Source organism: Lagenorhynchus albirostris, chromosome 19 (assembly GCF_949774975.1).
Source record: "Lagenorhynchus albirostris chromosome 19, mLagAlb1.1, whole genome shotgun sequence".
In the NCBI taxonomy this organism is placed as follows: Eukaryota; Metazoa; Chordata; class Mammalia; order Artiodactyla; family Delphinidae; genus Lagenorhynchus; species Lagenorhynchus albirostris.
The window spans coordinates 10,268,681-10,287,274 of NC_083113.1; the positions used below are offsets into that span (position 1 = coordinate 10,268,681).

The 18,594-nt window shown below is 51.3% G+C and overlaps 2 protein-coding genes across 3 annotated transcripts in view; both read left to right on the forward strand.

Moving 5' to 3' along the window:
- The window catches only part of STRN4 (striatin 4), a 28,210-nt gene extending 27,029 nt beyond the window's left edge, over nt 1-1,181 (forward strand). Inside the window, exon 18 of the transcript XR_009536909.1 lies at nt 1,061-1,181. The gene's annotated coding sequence lies outside the window, so the exon portion shown is untranslated. The remainder of the gene's footprint in view (nt 1-1,060) is intronic.
- A 73-nt stretch (nt 1,182-1,254) lies between these two features.
- The window catches only part of PRKD2 (protein kinase D2), a 30,480-nt gene continuing 13,140 nt past the window's right edge, over nt 1,255-18,594 (forward strand). Inside the window, exons 1-11 of one of the 2 annotated variants that reach the window (XM_060129732.1) lie at nt 1,255-1,432; nt 1,720-2,139; nt 4,341-4,479; nt 7,824-7,955; nt 11,060-11,214; nt 11,329-11,551; nt 13,147-13,224; nt 13,300-13,453; nt 16,028-16,145; nt 16,445-16,522; nt 17,926-18,184. In XM_060129732.1, coding sequence (XP_059985715.1) covers nt 1,900-2,139; nt 4,341-4,479; nt 7,824-7,955; nt 11,060-11,214; nt 11,329-11,551; nt 13,147-13,224; nt 13,300-13,453; nt 16,028-16,145; nt 16,445-16,522; nt 17,926-18,184 — 1,576 coding nt within the window. In that variant the 5' untranslated portion in view covers nt 1,255-1,432; nt 1,720-1,899. Of the gene's footprint in view, nt 2,140-4,340; nt 4,480-7,823; nt 7,956-11,059; nt 11,215-11,328; nt 11,552-13,146; nt 13,225-13,299; nt 13,454-16,027; nt 16,146-16,444; nt 16,523-17,925; nt 18,185-18,594 lie in introns of both variants that reach the window. The other variant, XM_060129731.1, reaches the window with a different exon arrangement.

The window sequence follows — 18,594 nt, forward strand, 5'->3', positions numbered from 1 at the left end:
CTCATTATTAGCTAGGGAGGAGAAACCAAGTTGGAATTGGTCCTGGAAGAGGTGTTTTATGACAGGCCTAGCACATATTAGGGCCTCAATCCATACTTGCTGAAAGACTAAATGAACAAACCCACCCACAAACACCTGAGTGCCTGAGGTGCCCACCCCTTTATCTCAGCGCATTATAGCCAGTCACCATTACTGAGCTTCTGCTGTGTTGTAGGCACCCTTAAACCATCTCATTAATCCCCACAAAGACCCTCTGGGGTCAGTCCTATTATTGTCCCATCTAAAAGAGAAACAGGCTCAGAGGGGGTAGGTCACCAACCTAAAGTCACACAGAGACAGACATGTGCACACTTCCCCAGGAGAACTATGTGCTCTCCATCTATGAAGTGGTGTGGATGTGTGGTCCTCCCTGGTCGCTATGGTCCTTCCAGGCACCCCGAGGCTTTTCTTTGGCTCTTCACCCTCCTAAACACTGGGGTGGAGTGGGGAGCTGATGGAAGGAAACTACACCCCTTCTCCACCTGCCCTGTGCCTGACTCTCTCCGCGCGCGGGTAACCCAGCCCTGGCCTCTGCAGTTTGCTCCTGGCACTTTGGCCAAGGTCGCTGGAGACAGACCTGAGGCAAGGACCTCTGCCCATCTGGAGGTCTCTCGGTCTTCCCACCTGTGTAATGGGCTCGGGAGTGGGAGGAGGGGGCGGGCGTGCTGACGCCCTGGGAAGAGGCAGGCCCGGCCCGGAGAGCGGGCCAGACCTGACACCGCCTCCCACCCTTTCCCCAGCGGTGGGCGCCGGATGCAGGCCAGGCGAGACGGCCCCCTTCCTTAAAGGGCCAGACGCCTCCTCAGCCCCGGCCTCGCGACCTGTGGTGGGGGTGAGGGTGGCTTGCCCCTCCCTCTCCAGCTCAGGGAAAAGTCAGTTTTCCAGACTTGGGTGTGAGGTGGGAAGGAATCAGTCTCGCCTCCCTTCCCCGCATCTCCCACCCCCGGGTCCCCAGACCCGGGAGCGGGAGATGCCGCCCCAACTCGGAGGCGCTAAGCCCGCCCTCCTCTTCCGCCCGCAGGCCCTCGTCAGGCTCCGCCCTCTTGACGTCACCGAGGCCGGCACCGATTGGCCGACTGAACTGTCACTCCGGACACTTCCTCCTGGGCCGCAGCCGCCGAATTAAACTTTGGAGTGGGAAAAAGAGCCACCGGCGCCCGGCGCCGGACGACCCTCCCTTCCCTCCCACCCCCCGGCACCCCACTGCCGCCGGTAACACCCCCTTCTCCGCGGCCCCCGACCGAATTTTTCTCCAACTTCTGAGACCCGTGAGATTCCCGCCTTAGCACCCCAGCCCTCGGAATCCCTCTGCCCATTCCCAGGCCCGCCGTCGGATCCCTGGGATCCATTCGATCCCCGACTCAGAGACTCCTGCTCTCCACCCCAAGATCTGGTGAATCCCTCGAGCTCCCTTCTTATATGGATCCTCTTCTTACAGCCACTGGATTCTTGGCCCCACCTGCTCCTTTTCCAATCCCTTCTTTCTCCAGAGAGCCTTTGGATCCTGGGCTCTTCTGATCCCTGTGACCCCGGCCTACTAGATTTTCTTTTTTGATTTCTTGGAATCTCCCAATCGCTGGGCCGCCCAAACCATTAGATTTCTCCTTTCTGATCGTCTGTGATCCCTTAATCTCCGGGCGGGCGTCTGATCCACGAGATTCCTTTTCTCTAACTTCCCAGGGTCCCACCTCCTCGAGTTCCCTCAACCTGCCAGGATTCTCTTCTCGGATCCCCGGGATCCCCGCGCTCCTACCACCAGCTAACAAGATACCTCGGATCCAGGGACCTGAGCCTCCCTGCTCAGGCTCCTGCAGCCTGATCCCGGGTGGGCGCCGGGCGGCGGGTCCCGGGCCTCGCCCTATGGCCGCCGCACCCTCCCATCCCGCCGGGCTCCCGGGCTCTCCCGGGCCGGGGTCTCCTCCGCCCTCTGGCAGCTTGGAACTGCAGGCTCCGCCACCGCTGCTGTCCCATGTCCCGGCGCCGGGCTCGGGGGTGTCCTTCCACATCCAGATCGGGCTGACCCGCGAGTTCGTGCTGTTGCCCACCGCCTCCGAGCTGGCCCACGTGAAGCAGCTGGCTTGCTCCATCGTTGACCAGAAGGTGAGGGCACAGGGTTCCCCTCATCTAGCTTGAGGAGAGGTCTGGAAGGGTGGGGAGGTGCTGGCAGAGGCGATCTCCAGCCCAGTATATAAGGAAGAGGGAGAGAAGGGGGATAAGCCTTGGGCGACTGAGGGGTGGGGGTGGGGCATTGGCCCCCAGTTGCCTCCTCACCCCGCCACTCCTTTGAGAGAGGCCTGGTCAGGGGTGGGGTGCCCCAGAGGCCTCCCCAAATTGCATGTCCCTGGATGTTGTTGTTTGCTGCAGACAGCATGGAGGAAGGGAGGGACGGGTGAGGTGTAGGAGCCGAGAGGAAGGGGCAGGTGGGAGCAGCAGATGTCGGGGGACCTCCCTGTCCAGGCCTATCCCCGGCCTCCCATTTGGTGGAAACAGTAGAAACTGAAGCCAGGCTGGCCGTGGCGATCAAGTGACATGTGTGGGTGTGGGTGCCTGCAGTAGCTGCCAGGGGCAAGTGAGGTCTCAGAGTCCAATCTCTGCCCTCCCCCAGGCTTGAGCGTGTGTGGAGGGGCAGGTGCGCCTCTTCACAGTCCAGAGGCTCTGAGGTGTCTGTCCCCTCTCCTGATCAGTGTCCCCCCACCCCCCGGCTCTAATGCTAGTCTGTGAAAACGAACCTTCCCCGGTCCCACCCCACTCTTCGCTTTGGACACGAGGGTCACTGGGGTTGGGGCCTGGGGGAGCACGGCAAGGGGAAATCAGGTGGGACACAATGCTTGGATTCTAGAATGTTAAAAGTTAGAATTAAAAAAAGAATTGGAATAGTGGGCTACTCTGCTGTTGGAAGTTTGGACTGTAAAAGTGTTAAAATGTTAGAATTCTAAATTGTTGGAATATGCAACTGCTAGGTAACTGAACTCCTCTGATATTAAAGTGTTCAAACATTAGAACCCGAGGTTGTTGAAATACTAAAACATTAAAATGTTGGAATATTTGATTCCATCGTTGTTAGACTCCTAGAGTGTAAAAATGTTAGAATTCTGGAATGCTGGGTCGCTGAAATCCTTTCATGCTAAGATATTCAAATATTAGAACCCTAGTTTAGCAGATTCCTAGAACTTTAAAATATTAGACTACTACTAATCTAGGTTATTAAAATCCTAAAACTTATCATGATAATTTGTTGGAATCTAGAATGTATAATCCTATAATGTGAGCATGCTGGAATCCCAAAATACCCAAATTGTAGGATCTTCTTAGATTCCTGGGAAAGAATTCTTTGGGCTGCAGACAAAACATTAGGAACTGGGCCAACTCCCCCATTTTACAGACAAGGAAACTGAAGCTTAGAGAAAGACCTCCAAGGCAGTCAGGACCCTGGCAGTCCTGGCCACCTGTGGACCCTCTCCCAGCAACAAGAACAGATAGAGCTTCCTTTGCCACCTACCCCAAACCCCAAAACTAGCAGGCCCAGCTCGCACACTTAGCCTGCTCCTTGGGAAAACAGGCTGGGGAGAGGGCATGATTGTCCCCTGGGTGAAGTTCTTTATCCGATGCGCAAGTCCTCAGCCTACCGCCTCAGGCCTCACCGCAGTTTTATTTTCTGCCCCCCTCCCCACCCCGTCCAGGTGTGGTAGGGCCCCTTTCCTTCCTTCCAGTGGCTCCACCTGGGCGGTTTCACTTTCTGTTCTACCAGGTTTCATTTCCTGCCCCGCCTCCCCAAGCTAAGGACCGGGACACCTGGGTCCTTGAGGCATTGGGTGGGGGACACCGTGCCAGTTTCCAGCTCCCTTGAGCCCTAGCCTTTCCACACCCCCCTCCCCCCCAAACTAGGAGTCCTAAATCCCCTCCTTCCAGATCGCCCAGCCCCAGTGCTGGGCCTGGAGCCAGGTAACAGGGACAACAACAGTTCCAGGAAGGAAGCTGGGGGTGAGGGGGAGCGGGAGGTGGTGGGGAGATAAGGGAAGGGATGCTCACTCAGCCCTACCCCCGTCCATCTCCAGAAGATTCTAGGTGCCCACGCTCCCAGAGCCACTCTCTCAAACTCTGGCCAGCGCTCGCTCCCAGCACACCTGGGGCCCTGGCACCCTGCCCGGCTCAGCTGGAGCTGCGCTTGGGAGGGAGCGGGCAGGAAGCGAGGGGCTGCGGGGTCTCTGAGTTTCCGGGGGAAACAGCCGGCCCTGCCCTGGGAGGGTTCCAGACCGCTGCTTTGAGCTTTTCCGTCACCACCTCCTTCTCCCGCTCCTCAGTTCCCCGAGTGTGGCTTCTATGGCCTTTACGACAAGATCCTGCTCTTCAAACATGACCCCACGTCGGCCAACCTCCTGCAGTTGGTGCGCTCTGCCGGAGACATCCAGGAGGGCGACCTGGTGGAGGTGGTACTGTCGGGTGAGAGGCCGAGGCGGGCCTAGGGGCGGAGCCTCGAGCGGGGGCGGGGCATCGGGAGGAGGGGGAGGGGAGGTGGGCCCAGAAACTTAGTTCTTAAAGTTAGGGACCAGCGGTTCTAAGCCTTGGCTGCAAATTAGAATCACCGCGGGAGCTTTTTACAAACCACCGTTACGGAATGGGTAGGTGTGGTGCCTGCACATTGTGGAATTCGCACCGCACTGAACATAAACCATCCACGGCAACGCGGATGAATCTCACACCTAATGCTGAGGGACAGAAGCTAGACATCAGACTGCATATTGTATCATTCCATTTACGAAGCACAAAGACAATTACCCTATTTTGTTAGAAGCCAAGAGAGTGGGTACCTTTTTGGCAGCTGGAGTTGGGTGGGGGGCACAATGGTTTAAACTTCCATTTATCCATCAGAATGCTGGTGACATGGGAGTGTACAGTTTGACAATTCATTAAGCTGTGCATTTCTGATATGTCCTTTCCTAGACCTACGTTACACTTTGATGTAAAGTTAAAAATGTTTTGCTGCCTGTGCCTCCTCCCAATGAAATGCTAAATTAAATCAGACTCTGCAGCATGAGATGAAACCCGGGTACCTGTATTTTCAGCCAAAATCTAGTCCACCCACTGGCCATTCCCATTTGATGGGTGGGCAAGCTCTCAGCACTTAGAGGACTCTTTAGCCCTTGGTTCCTTCAGGAGGGTAGGGTAGGGGGGTAGGAGGTACCTTACTCATGGCTGTATGTCCTCCCCTGCCCCCCACCCCCACCCGGCGTACTGCAATGCTCCGTAAAATTTGTTGGATGGATGGATGGATGACAATTAGAAGTTTGGATTAACGGGACTTCCCTGGTGGTGCAGTGGTTAAGAATCCTCCTGCCAATGCAGGGGACACCGGTTCGATCCCTGGTCTGGGAAGATCCCACATGCTGCAGAGCAACTAAGCCCGTGCGTCACAACTACTGAGCCTGCGCTCTAGAGCCCGCGAGCCATAACTGCTGAGCCCACGTGCCGCAACTACTGAAACCTGGGAGCCTAGAGCCCGTGCTCCACAACAAGGAAGCCACTGCAATGAGAAGCCCGCGCACCGCAACAAAGAGTAGCCCCCTCTCGCCTCAACTAGAGGAAGCCCACGCACAGCAACGAAGGCCCAACGCAGCCAAAAAAAAAATTATAAATAAATAAATAAAGAGCATAAATCATTAAAAAAAGAAGTTTGGATTTACGTCCCTCATATAGGCTTGCCACCCTTGGATTTTTATCTTCATCCTGGTCTCTCCCCAAACCCAAGTCTTGTTCGTGCAGCTGTCTCCCTGAGGCTTTTACTCGGCAGCTCCAGGCCTCTCAGATACAGCCTGTCCAAGACAGAAATCTTGTTTTCACCCTTCTAAACCTGCTCTTCCCACAGTATTCTCCAGCTTGGTGAAGGGTATCACCATTCACCCAGGTGCTCATGCCCCAAACTTTGGGCCATCCCTGGCTCCTCTTTTTCTCTCACCCCTTCACTGGGTCCATCCTCAAACCTACTGGTCTCACTCATCCTGAATCTATTTCTTTCCTCCCTCCACTGATCCAAGCCGCCATCACCTCCTGCCCAGACTATTGCAGTAGCACCTAAGTCAGCTCATGACACTCCACTGCTCAGAATCCTCCCCTTACTCTGCATTACCCTCGGAACAAAATGCAAACTCCTCAACGTGGCCTCAAGGCTGTCCATGACCTGGGCCCTGCCAATTCCCCAAATTCATCTCTTAACACTGTCCTTCTTATTTTCTTTGTTCCAACCATCTTGTCTGCCCTCTGTCCCTTGAAGAAATCGAGCTCCCTCCCACCTCAGGGCCTTTGCACTTGCTGTCCTTCTCCCCCACCCCCGACCCTGTCCTGTCTTCTCATAGCTAGCACCTTCTTGTTATTTGGATCTCAGCTTAAATGCCATTTCCTCAGTGTCAGAAATATCCTTGTTTGTTTGTTTGTTTGTTTTATGTATCTTTTCCCTCTCCTCAAAAGAATGTCAGATCTCTGAGAGTGGAGAAACTCTCTTGTTCAGAGCTTTATCCTGCCTGTGTAAACAGTGCTTGGCACATAGAACAGAGTCCCCTCTCCATTGCATAATACTAAGAAAAATAGCTTAATATTAGACAGAAATTGGGGGGGATGGGGGTGGGGAGAGGAACAAGATTTAGTCCAAAAATGAAACTTTAAAATAATAGCTAACATTTATTGAGCATTTTCTCTGAGCCAGGTACTGTTTTAAGAGCTTTCCGGGAATTCCCTGACGGTTCAGTGGTTAAGACTCCGTGCTCTCGCTGCTGAGGGCCCCGTTTCGATCCCTGGTCGGGGAACTAAAATCCCATAAGCCGCGTCGCGTGGCCAAAAAAAAAAAAAAGCTTTCCATATATTCATTTAACCCATAAAAAAGAACCATAGGGACTTCCCTGATGGTGCAGTGGTTAAGAATCCGCCTGCCAAAGCAGGGGACACGGGTTCGAGCCCTGGTCCGGGAAGATTCCACATGCTGCAGAGCAACTGAGCCCTCGAGCCACAACTATTGAGCCCGCGGGCCTAAAGCCCGTCCTCCGCAAAAAGAGAAGTCACTGCAATGAGAAGCCCGCGCACTGCAACGAAGAGTAGCCCCCGCTCGCCGCAACTAGAGAAAGCCCGCGTGCAGCAATGAAGACCCAACTCAGCCAAAAATTATAATAAATTAATTAGTTTTCAAAAATAGAAATAAAAAAGTGTAAGCGGAACATTCATCAAAATAAATTTAAAAAAAAGAACTATAAGGCGATACTATTATGTTACTGGGCATGTTCTTCCCTAGACACCTGCATGGTCCAGACCCTTACCTTTTCCAGGTGTTTTGTCTTTTTTTTTTTTTTTGGCAGGCGGATTCTTAACCACTGTGCCACCAGAGAAGCCCTATCTGTGTTTTTTAATTAAAAATTTTTTAATTGTGATAAAATATATGCAACATAAAATTACCATCTTAACCATATTCAAAGTCTAGTGTTCAGTAGTGTTAATTACATTCACAATGTTGTGTAACCAACCTCCAGAACTGTTTTCATCTTGCAAAACTGGAAATCTGTGCCCATTAAACAATTCCCCATTCCCCCTCCCCGGTCCCTGGCATAGGCACATAGGTGTTTTGGCCAATGGTGGAGCTGGGATTTGAACCCAGGTCGAATGAAATGTAGGATGCGAGTAAATGATTGAAGGAAAGATCAAACATTGCACTTGAGAGGGCTGTGTGAAACCTGGGAATGCGGAGGGTGAAATGGCCACCGCGGGTCCCGACTCAACCATCCGCCCCTCCCTGCTGCCTGCAGCTTCGGCCACCTTCGAGGACTTCCAGATCCGCCCGCACGCCCTTACGGTGCACTCCTACCGAGCGCCTGCCTTCTGCGATCACTGCGGAGAGATGCTCTTCGGCCTAGTGCGCCAGGGCCTCAAGTGTGAAGGTGAGAGGCGGAGGGGCTGGAGGCGGGGCCAGGAGGTAGGGTGTGGGCGTGAGGGCGGGGCCGGGATGGAGCTCAGGGCCAGGAGGTGGGGCCTAAGAGGTGGGGTTCGGAGGGAGAGGTGAGCGCCCAGAGGCAGGGCTTGGGGAAGGAACTGGAGGTGGGAACAGGAGGCGGAGCTTGGGTGGAGGGCGGGGTCTGGGTGGGGCTCTATTTGGGGGTGGGGACTGGGAGGTGGAGCTCCGAGGGAGTGGTAAGGGGCAGAGCTTTGGGGGAGAACAGGGGTGATGGGGGAGAACAGGGGTGATGGGGAAGAGGGCGGAGCCTATATCAGTCAGGGATCAACAGGAGAAACGGAGCCTGTAGGGAGGCATATGTTAAGGGATTTTTGGAAGGAATTGGCTTACAGGATTGTGGGCGCTGGCCACTCTGAAATCCGCAGGGCGGGTCGTCAGGGAGAACAGGCAGGAGATGAAGCTGCTCTCCAGCTCGGAAATCTCAGCTCGGCTCTTTAAGCCTTTCAACTGACTGAAACAGGCCCACCCAGATTAACTAGGATGATCTCCGTCACTTAAAGTCAACTGATTGTGGACTTGAATCACATCTCCAGATACCTTCGCAGCAACACGCAGATTATCGTTTGAATAACTGGGGATGTGACACATAAAGCTATCAGAGTCCACCTGTTGGCAGCTTGGCACTTCCGTCTGCTAGGGCTGTCCTAACAAAAGATCACGGGCTGGGTGGCGTAAACAAGATCTGGGTTCTGACAAGATATGGTTCCTGGTGAGGGCTCTCTTCCTAGCTTGCAGATGGCCACCATCTCCTCCTGTGCTCACATAGCACGTGGAGAGAGAGCGATTTTTCATGTCTCTTCCGTTTATAAGGACCCCAATCCCACTGATCAGGGCCCCATCCTTATGGCCTCATTTAACCTTAATTACCTCCTTAAAGGCCCCATCTCCAAATACAGTCACATTGAAGATTAGGGCTTCAACATATGAATTTGGGGAGAACACAAACATTCAGTCTATAACAGGCACCCATACACGTCTCCCTAAATCATACTTAAAAAAAATAAAGGAACACAGTGTGTTCCTCTGAGACAAGATGTCTCAAGGTTAAGCCCAAGTGTCAGGATCCGCAGGTTCACTGTTCCCGTCTTTGATGCTTCTGAGGGGGAATGCTGAGATCACGCCTCCCCTGCAGAGGAAGGCCGCACACCCAGCTTGGCTCTGCTCTACACACAGCAGATGAAGACCATCCATTATATGATGACGACCTGCATCTCCATTGTTGTTCAGTGTGCTCCACTATTGGAGGCGTATTCTCAGATGTTCCATTGCCTAAGGATCTCCAGCTTTGTGGCTATCATGCTCCTGTAGAAATCCAGAGTCCCTGATACCTTGTGTTCCAGATGACCCACAGCATCGACTCGGATTGTTATCATGCAGCCCTAAATATACTTGTGGAGGACTTCCCTGGTGGTCCAGTGGTTAAGACTTTGTGCTTCCACTGCAGGGGGTGCGGGTTCAATCCCTGGTCAGGGAACTAAGATCCCCACATGCCGCACGGCACGGAAAAAAAAAAAGTTAAATATACTTGTGGCATTATTTAAGGACTCTAGGGATAATAGCTGTGTCAGGCCTGCAAAACACCAATTTACTGCATTCAAAGCTGCTATCGATATTGCCATCGTCCACATGCCATATCCAACTCTTGAAGTCTTGGTTTATGTAACTGTTGTCATGGAGCAACCCTGGTATCACCAAGTTCTAATGGCCATTCTCCGAATGGACTTCATCGGCCCAGCATCACAGATGATGGTCCAAGTTCATAGGGTTCCAATACTTTATGCCTGTACTTTATGCCATTGACGCCTTCCTACGGGAGTTTGATTCTACCTTGATACTCATAACAGGAACCATAGATGAGATTCTGAAATTCTGTGAAGCATGTGAGTGATTAAAGGCCAAAACTGGGATATGGTTCCTGTGTGCAATTTGCCATCCTGAAACTCTCCTCGTGGCACCAACAGCAATCCCCAAGCTTGCCTCTGCAGCATGACATTGTGCATTTGAGACAGTGCCTATGATGAGGAATTACTGCACAGGAAAGTCTATAAGAGGCCGGCTGCCAGAAGACAATCTTCATAAAATGTCCGAAGGAAGCTTCCAAAGGCTGGAGGAACATTCTTTACTCCAGAAAGAGATCCTGGAATCATTTGGAATCACCAGAAATGTATGGAGAAGCATTCAGGAAGTCCAGTAGGAAATGACAAGCTGAGCCTGACTCTTTCGTGGTCAAGGATTAAAAATAGAAAAGAAAAGAAAGAACAAAGTCACACTTCCACATGATATGATACAACCATCCCGAGTACAAGTGAAAAATGCTCTCTTTCCCCATAAGACGATGTCCTTGTGTGATATTCCGTCTTCTCCTTTGATATCCCGTAACAAATATCACAGTATAAAGTTAATTATTATTAATATCTTATGTTAGATGATAAGGGGGTAGAAGAGGGAAGAAAACAAAAATATTTGGTGTATGCACATATTCATAACAAAGTAAGGAAGAAATACTATGACTGTCCTCACGGCTGCAACTGGTCACGTGGCTGTGGCTTCCTTCTCTGCCTTCTCCACTGCCTGGTCCATATTCCCTTTGCCCTCAGCCAGCACCTCACCTGCTCATGGTATTTTGTCTGTTGGGGTGGCCCAAAACTTTATTCCTGTTTTTTTTTTTTTTTTTTTTTTGGCCTCACCGAGTGGCTTGTGGGATCTCAATTTCCCCACCAGAGATTATTGAACCCGCGCCCTAGGCAGTGAAAGCGCGGAGTCCTAACCACTGGACCGTCAGGGAGTTCCCCAAACCTTTATTCCTGAAGGCTCTCAGCCATTAGCAGTTCTGCCTGAATTGGGTTTTGTAGTTTTCCGCTGACGTTAATTACACTAGGAAGAGGCATCCTGAGGGACGTGCTGTGTTCCAGATCCTCAGAAAAGGAGAAGGTGGCGAAGGGGGGGGAGGGGCGCGTGGTGGGGGGAGCTGAGCTTCAGTGCCCAGGTCAGGTGGAGGCTATGTCTCTGACCGTCGGGCGCCCCACACAGGCTGCGGACTGAACTACCACAAACGCTGCGCCTTCAGCATCCCCAACAACTGCAGTGGGGCCCGCAAGCGACGCCTATCGTCCACGTCTCTGGCCAGTGGCCATTCGGTGCGCCTCGGCACCTCTGAGTCCCTGCTCAGCATGACTGATGAGCTGGTGAGCAGCTGGGGGAGTGGGGAGGGGTGGGGAGGGGTGGTGGTTGGGGGTTGATGAGGTCCAGGCGCAGGGACGATGCGCTGAGGTGTCCCTTTCCACCTTGCCATCTGATAGAGCCGTAGCACCACCGAGCTCATCCCTCGCCGCCCCCCATCCTCGTCCTCCTCATCTTCTGTCTCATCCTACACCGGTCGCCCGATCGAGCTGGACAAGATGCTGCTGTCCAAGGTCAAGGTGCCACACACCTTCCTCATCCACAGCTACACGCGGCCCACCGTCTGCCAGGCTTGCAAGAAACTGCTCAAGGGCCTCTTTCGCCAGGGCCTGCAGTGCAAAGGTCAGCGGGGGCCCCCCACGTTGGGGGGTGGCGAGGGACAGAGTCAGAACACCCCCCATCACACAGACACACTGAAGCTTAGGATTTCAGCTGGGCTGTGGCAGGAAACAAAAATCTCTGTTCTGATCCTTAGAAGCACAGGGCCTTGGAAAGGGAGTGCCCTGAATCCTGAAGTTCTAGAGCCTTTGGAATTCTGGAATCCTAGAACCTCAGTCATTAGAAACTTGGAATCCTAGCACCTAAGAAATCTAGATTCATATGATACTTAGCATGGAATTCTAAAACCTTAGAACTTGAGAATTCTTGAATCAGAGAACCTTAGAAACATAAGTTTCAAGAATTCTAGATCATAGGATTCAGCAAAAAGAATCATAGAACTTTAGACTCATAAATATTAGAACTATCAAATTATAGATTCTCAGAATGTTAGAACTTTAAAACCATAGGAATTGAGAAGAATAGAAACCTAGAAGCAAAACATTTGAGTCTTAGAAGTCTAGAATCATATAGCCTTGAAACCATCAAATTCTGGAGTCCTAGAAATCTAAGATCCCAGAACTTTGAATGATCAAATTCTGAAATACCAGAAGTCTAGATCCATAAAAAGGTTAGAGCCATCCAATTCTAGAATTCATCAGAACAATCAAATTCTAGAATCTTAGATGTCTACAGTTAAAGAACCATAGAAACATTAAGTTCTAGATTCCTGGGTGTACAGAACCCAAGAACTTTGGAACTCTCAGATTCTACAGGCTTAGAAGTCTAGAATCATAGAACTGTAGAGTCACCGAATTCTAGAGTTTAGATACATAAAACCTTAAAACCTCAGACATCAAAGAATCTTAGCAGTCTAGAACTGTAGAACTGTAGAAGCATAGATGTGTAGAATTCTAGAAACTTGGACATCAGACTCTGCAGTCTTAGAAATCTAGAATCATAAGGACCTTAGCAAAATAAGTTTTCATAGAATTCCAGGATCTTTGATGTATAGCACCCCAGAACCTCAGAGTCTTCAAACTTCTCAACCAAACAATGGTTCTCAACCAAGGACAGTTTTGCCCAAGGGGGGATGTTTGGCAATGTCTGGAAACATTTTTGTTTGTCATATGGGGCTGGTGCTACTGGCATCAGATGGGTAGAGATCAGGGATGCTGCTAAAAATCCTATGATGTTCAGAACAACCCGCCACAACGAGGAATTTTCCAGCCCAAAATGTTCATAGTGCCAAAGGTTGAGAAACCCCACCCTCAAAAGCCTGAAGTCTAGAATCATAGAACGTTACCTGCGATTACACTCTATAATTGTAGAAATCTAGGGTGACGGATATCTACACTGTTAGAACTTTAGACCCTTAGAGTGCTAGGGCTATCAAGCCACGGACACTTCATCTGGCCCTCCTCTATTTAATCAAGCCTCTCTATAACTGGGGACTGTGGCTTAAAGGAGGGATGACCAGGGAAGGGTCATTTAGCTTTCCTGCCCCAAAAAGCAATAGCGAACTCTTGAGACTGGGGGCTAGGGGTCAAGGGTCAACGCTTAGAGGTGACCTCTCTTCCCCCTCCCACCCGACTTCATGTTCCCTGTCCTCCTACCAGATTGCAAGTTCAACTGTCACAAACGCTGCGCCACCCGAGTCCCTAATGACTGTCTGGGGGAGGCACTCATCAACGGAGGTAAGAGGCTGGGGGCTGAGCGGGAAAGGGCAGCAGGACTGTGTGGAGGCCCCTCTGATGCCCCTGTCCTCCCAGATGTGCCGATGGAGGAGGCCACTGATTTCAGCGAGGCTGACAAGAGCTCCCTCATGGATGAGTCAGATGACTCGGGTTTCGTCCCGGGCTCCCACTCAGAAAATGCTCTCCATGCCAGCGAGGAGGAGGAAGGCGAGGGAGGCAAGGCCCAGAGGTACCCAGGGCCCTCTCCAGCAAAGGCCGTTCTCCGTCCCTACAATGGGTTGACATCACCCCATTCTTACAAATTTCTCAGGTTCCTGAGGCAAACGTTTTCAAGCATCCGAACTTTATTTTTTTAACCTAAGCATTTTTCCTGATTTACATTTTTAACAAGTTTTAATGGAAGCCTATTTTAACTTAAATTGTTTTTCGTTTATTGGAACTGGTAATACAGTCACTCAAAACATATATAGTCAACCCCTCCCACTTCCCTGCCTCTCAGCTGCCCAGCCCCTCTGCCCAGAGGATGCCACTGGGATTAGGTTCTGGTGGGTCCTTCCAGAAACAGTCCATATGGCAAAGTGACAGGACAAAGAGTGAGTGAGAATATGGACTCTAGAACCAGACTGCTGTATGGCCTTAGGCAAGAGATTAACCTCTCTGGGCCTCAGTTTTCTCATCAGTAAAATGGGGATAAAGTAGTACCTACCGTATAGGGTTGTTGCGAGAATGAAATGAATTAATGTAAATCAAGTATGTAAAACAGTACCTGGTATACAGTAAGTGTTAGTTTAACTCTTATCCCAGAGCCCTAAATCTTAAAAAGGAAGGGAAAATATCCATTTTGGCCTTGGATTGATGTGTATGGCCTTAAACAAGTCCCTTCTCCTTTTGGTGCCTCAGTCTTCCCATCTGTAAAATGGGGAAAGGAAAATATCCCCAACGAACTGACAGGCAGTGGCTTTCTTCTGGCATGGAAGCTCTGAAAAATAATAACGTTTACTTAATTACACATTTTAAATTAGAAATGGAATTAATCTTCAGCTTCACTAGAATGTGAGTTCAAGTGCTCAAGGGCAAGGATATTTATCCGCCTCCCAAGTGCCTAGGACAAGGCCTGGCTTCCTCCATGGATGACTGTTCATTGAGGTGGCAGGAAAGCAGCAGGGCTAAAAGCACAGGGCACTGGAGGCTGAGAGTTGGATCCCAGCTCCATCACTTAAACTGCTGGTCCTTTCTCTGCCTGCCTCAGTTTCCTCCTGGGGACTGGGGACGTGCCTTACAGATTGTGCAAATTCTATTTGATCATGCAGGGAAAGTGCTTGCCAGGTTATAAGTGCTCAGAAAATGGAAAAGGAGTTCTCCCTAGTATTTGAATCTTGAATCTCTAAAGTGGGAAGGGTGAGAGATGATCCATTTGGAGGTATGAGAAGAAAATATTTGCATTTCCATTTCTCTATTTTTAATCTCATCCTTTGAACCTTTTCACTTTTTTTCATATGTTTTAGAAAAAAAATTTTTAATTGAAGTATGGTTGATTTAGTGTTGTGTTAGTTTCAAGTGTACAGCAAAGTGATTCAGTACATATATATATATATATATAGAGAGAGAGAGAGAGAGAGAGAGAGAGAGAATAATGTATGTATTCTTTTTCAGATTCTTTTCCGTTATAGGTTATTATAAGATACTGATAACTGCTATCAAAAATAAAATTAAAAAGGAAATGAGAGGGGATAGAAAATGGGGACATGCTATCTTACTTAGGGTGTTAAAGGAGCCCTCTGTGAGGAAATGTAGCTTTAAAGAGATCTGAGGGAGGGGAGGGAAGGAGTGGTGTGGAAGATATCTGGGGGAAGAGGCTACCAAGCAGAGGGAATAGCAAGTGCAAAGGCCCTGAGGTAGAATCAACAATGTTGCAGGAGTATCAGGGAACCTGGGATGGCTGAAGCAGGGAGAGTGATGGGAAGAGGAGGGGAAGTGAGGCCAGAGGGGGGACGGGTATTCAGGTCACAGTGATCACTGAGAGTTTCTTACTCGTGCCACCCGGCCCTAGCCACCTGAAACCTCAGAATCCCTTTCTCCCAGGTCTTTCCTGGGAGTGTTTAGTAACAGAATCATAGGCTATCAGAGTTGGACCTTGAAGGACTTGGGAGGGGAGGGCTGTTGGGAGAGGCAGCCTGTTTCACAGATGAGGAAACCGAGTCTCAGAGAGGCAAAGAGAAGTGGCCAAGGCCTCTCAAGTCCAGGTCTAGCGCAGGGATCAAGAGGATGTTGGTTCTGAAGTTGGGCAAGTCACTTAATTTCTCTCAGCCTTCATTTCCTCACTGTCATAATAGCACGTGCACAGATGAGAGAAATGAGGCACAGAGAGGTTGAGTCCTTTGCCCAGTGTCACACAGCTGGCTCCACAATCAATGGGCTCAGTACTAATTAGCACTTATTGGAGGCCCACTGTGTGCCAAGTACTATGCTAAACTCCTAAGAAAGGCTTCACTTCTCACAGCAACCCCTTTGGGTGGAGAAACTGAGGCATGAAGTGGTTAGGTAATTTGCCAGGCAGCCTGGCTTCGGAACGCAGCCTCTTAATGTGGGCCTCTCAAGAGTCCCCTTCCTCATTATGGGAAATCTGGAAACCACAAAGGAAAAAAGTGTGGCCAAAAAAACCCTTGGCTGCCCAGAGATGCACCCCCCCCACCCCCCCACCCCCGGCCCCCGAACAGGCCTCTACCACCACCCGCCGCGGCCCCAGGCACTACTGCTATTTTCTGCTTGTAACCTCTCACCCCTTCCTCTCCCCAACCCTCAGCTCCCTGGGGTACATCCCCCTAATGAGGGTAGTGCAGTCAGTGCGACACACAACACGGAAATCCAGCACGACGTTACGTGAGGGTTGGGTGGTTCATTACAGCAACAAGGACACGCTGGTGAGTGGGTGGGGCGCGGTCAGGTGGGTGGGGCTAGAGTTGGGGAGAGCGGGGTTTGAGGGGGCGGAGCCGGTTGGGGTTTGGAGTGGGCGGGGTCATGCTGAAGGCTGAGGTAGAATTAGAGGGGTGGCTATAGGGATGAAGGGGGAGGGACAGGATTTAGGGGAGGGGCGGGACTAAGGCAAGGTCAGGGGTGGGGCGGGGCTAGAATTAGGGGCGGGGTTGGCTGGGATTAGAGTCAGAGCCCTAGCAGCATGTGGGGCAGACAACCTCAGTCTCTCAAGCACCTCTCCCAACAGAGGAAGCGGCACTATTGGCGCCTGGATTGCAAGTGCATCACGCTCTTCCAGAACAACACAACCAACAGATACTACAAGGTGGGCCTTCTGGCTCCCAGATCCCCCAGACCTCTCCTCTTTGTCCACTATCTTCTCCCCTCCTCTCCCAGTTGCTTCAGGCAAACACCTGCGAATCACACTCTCTGCCCACCCCTGCTTGCCCGCTTCCATCCCATCAGCAAGTGTCGCCCACCTGGATGCCCTTCCCCGTGTTTGATCTCAGCTCCATCACTTTCCAGCTGGGGGATCCAAGCAAGTTACCTCACCTCTCTGCACCCCACGTGTCTCACCTGTAAAAGGCCTCAAAGAATAGTCCTCGCCTCAGGGCTGATGCCAGAATTCAAAGAGATAATCTACGTGGAGCAATTAGTTTAGGGCCAGGCGTATGTTAAGCTCCGTTAAACTCCCAGTAACTATAAGTGTGTTATCATTATAACTTTATAATTAATTTATTGAATTCTTTCTTTGTATTCATTCATCACCGCCTCCCATGCCAGCGCTGCATTCCCGCCAGTCTCCTCCACAGTCCTTCTTCTGCCCTTGTCCTCAGTCTTTTCCCACGCAGCAGCCAGAGAAGTCCATTAAAACCATCACAAGCTTCCAATGGCTCCCACTGCCCTTGGAATAAAACCCAGACACCTCGTTGTTTACCTGCCCTGGAGCATCTTCCTTACCCTTCCCATGGCTGCTTCCTTCTTATCCTTCCCGTCTTCCTCAAGCCACTTTATCTAAAATACCATCCCCACCACAACGTCTCTGTCTCCTGGTTTTATTGGCTACATAAGTCTGTCTCTCTTTCTCACTCTTTCCTTCTTTTCTTCCTCCCTTCCTTTGTCTTTCAACACTTTTCAAAGCACACTCTTTTTCCTCCCCATAGACACTGCACCCTCTCTCCTCCCAGGGTCCCCTCTGCCTCCTTCCTGGTCTCCTATGTCAGTCCCATCCTCTCCCATCCACCCTCCACACACAGCCAGAGAGAACTACTCCCCACCTTGCACTAAACCCTTCTGTGGCTCCCCAAGGCCCTGAAGACAAAGCTCAGGCTCCTCCCTGTGGCCCATGAGGCCCATGAGGCCTGGCCCTAGCCTGATTTCATTAATTTATTTATTTTATTTTTATCCTTTATTAGTTCATCAAACATGGCATGCCTACTGTGTGCCAGGCACCATCCATGTAATGGGGATACGACATGTTCCTTGAACACAAGCCTTTTCTACCTCAGGGCCTTTGCACATGCTCCACCCACTCCTCCACCAGCTGGCCTCTTCTTACCTTTCCAATCTCTGCTTCAAGGTAACTTCCACCAGGAGGCCTTTCCTGACCCCTCCATGCAAACCAGCCCCTTCTGCAATGACACTGGGTTCTGTGTGCTCATCTGAGTAAGTGGAGAGCCCCAGGGTCAGCCTGGAGCCCTCACGGGTGCTGGCTCTGTGTCCTGCCAGGAAATTCCACTGTCTGAAATCCTCGCCGTGGAGCCTGCCCAGAACTTCAGCCTTGTGCCACCAGGCACCAACCCACACTGCTTCGAGATTGTCACTGCCAACACCACCTACTTTGTGGGCGAAACCCCTGGCGGGGCCCCAGGGGGGCCCAGCGGGCAGGGGGCCGAGACTGCCCGGGGCTGGGAAACAGCCATCCGCCAGGCCCTGATGCCTGTCATCCTCCAGGATGCACCCAGTGCCCCAGGCCATGCGCCCCACAGTAAGTCCCCCACCCTGGGTCCCTGGGAGGATGGGTCTTGGAGGGCTTGGGTGGGATCCTGGAGAAGGGAAGAGCCAGGGAATGTCAGAGTGGAGAACGTGGCTTCTGGACTCAGCAGGCCTGGGTCTAAATCATTAAGCCCTAGACCTAACGTACAGTCTTGGGCATGTTACTTTCCCTTTCTGAGTCTTTTCCCAGGGGTGCCAACTCCGCCAAACTGTGAGTTCAGACTTTTTGATTCGTGCTCCTTTGTGCCTGGCCTGTGCTGGGTAATGCTGGGGCCACCGCTATGACCAAGACAACTCAGGACCTGCCTTCCTGGTCCAGTAGGGAAGACAGACCTGTTCCCAGACAGTGATGACTCAGAGTGGGCAGGGCTGGGATAGGGGAGCCAGAGGGCTGTGGGAGCT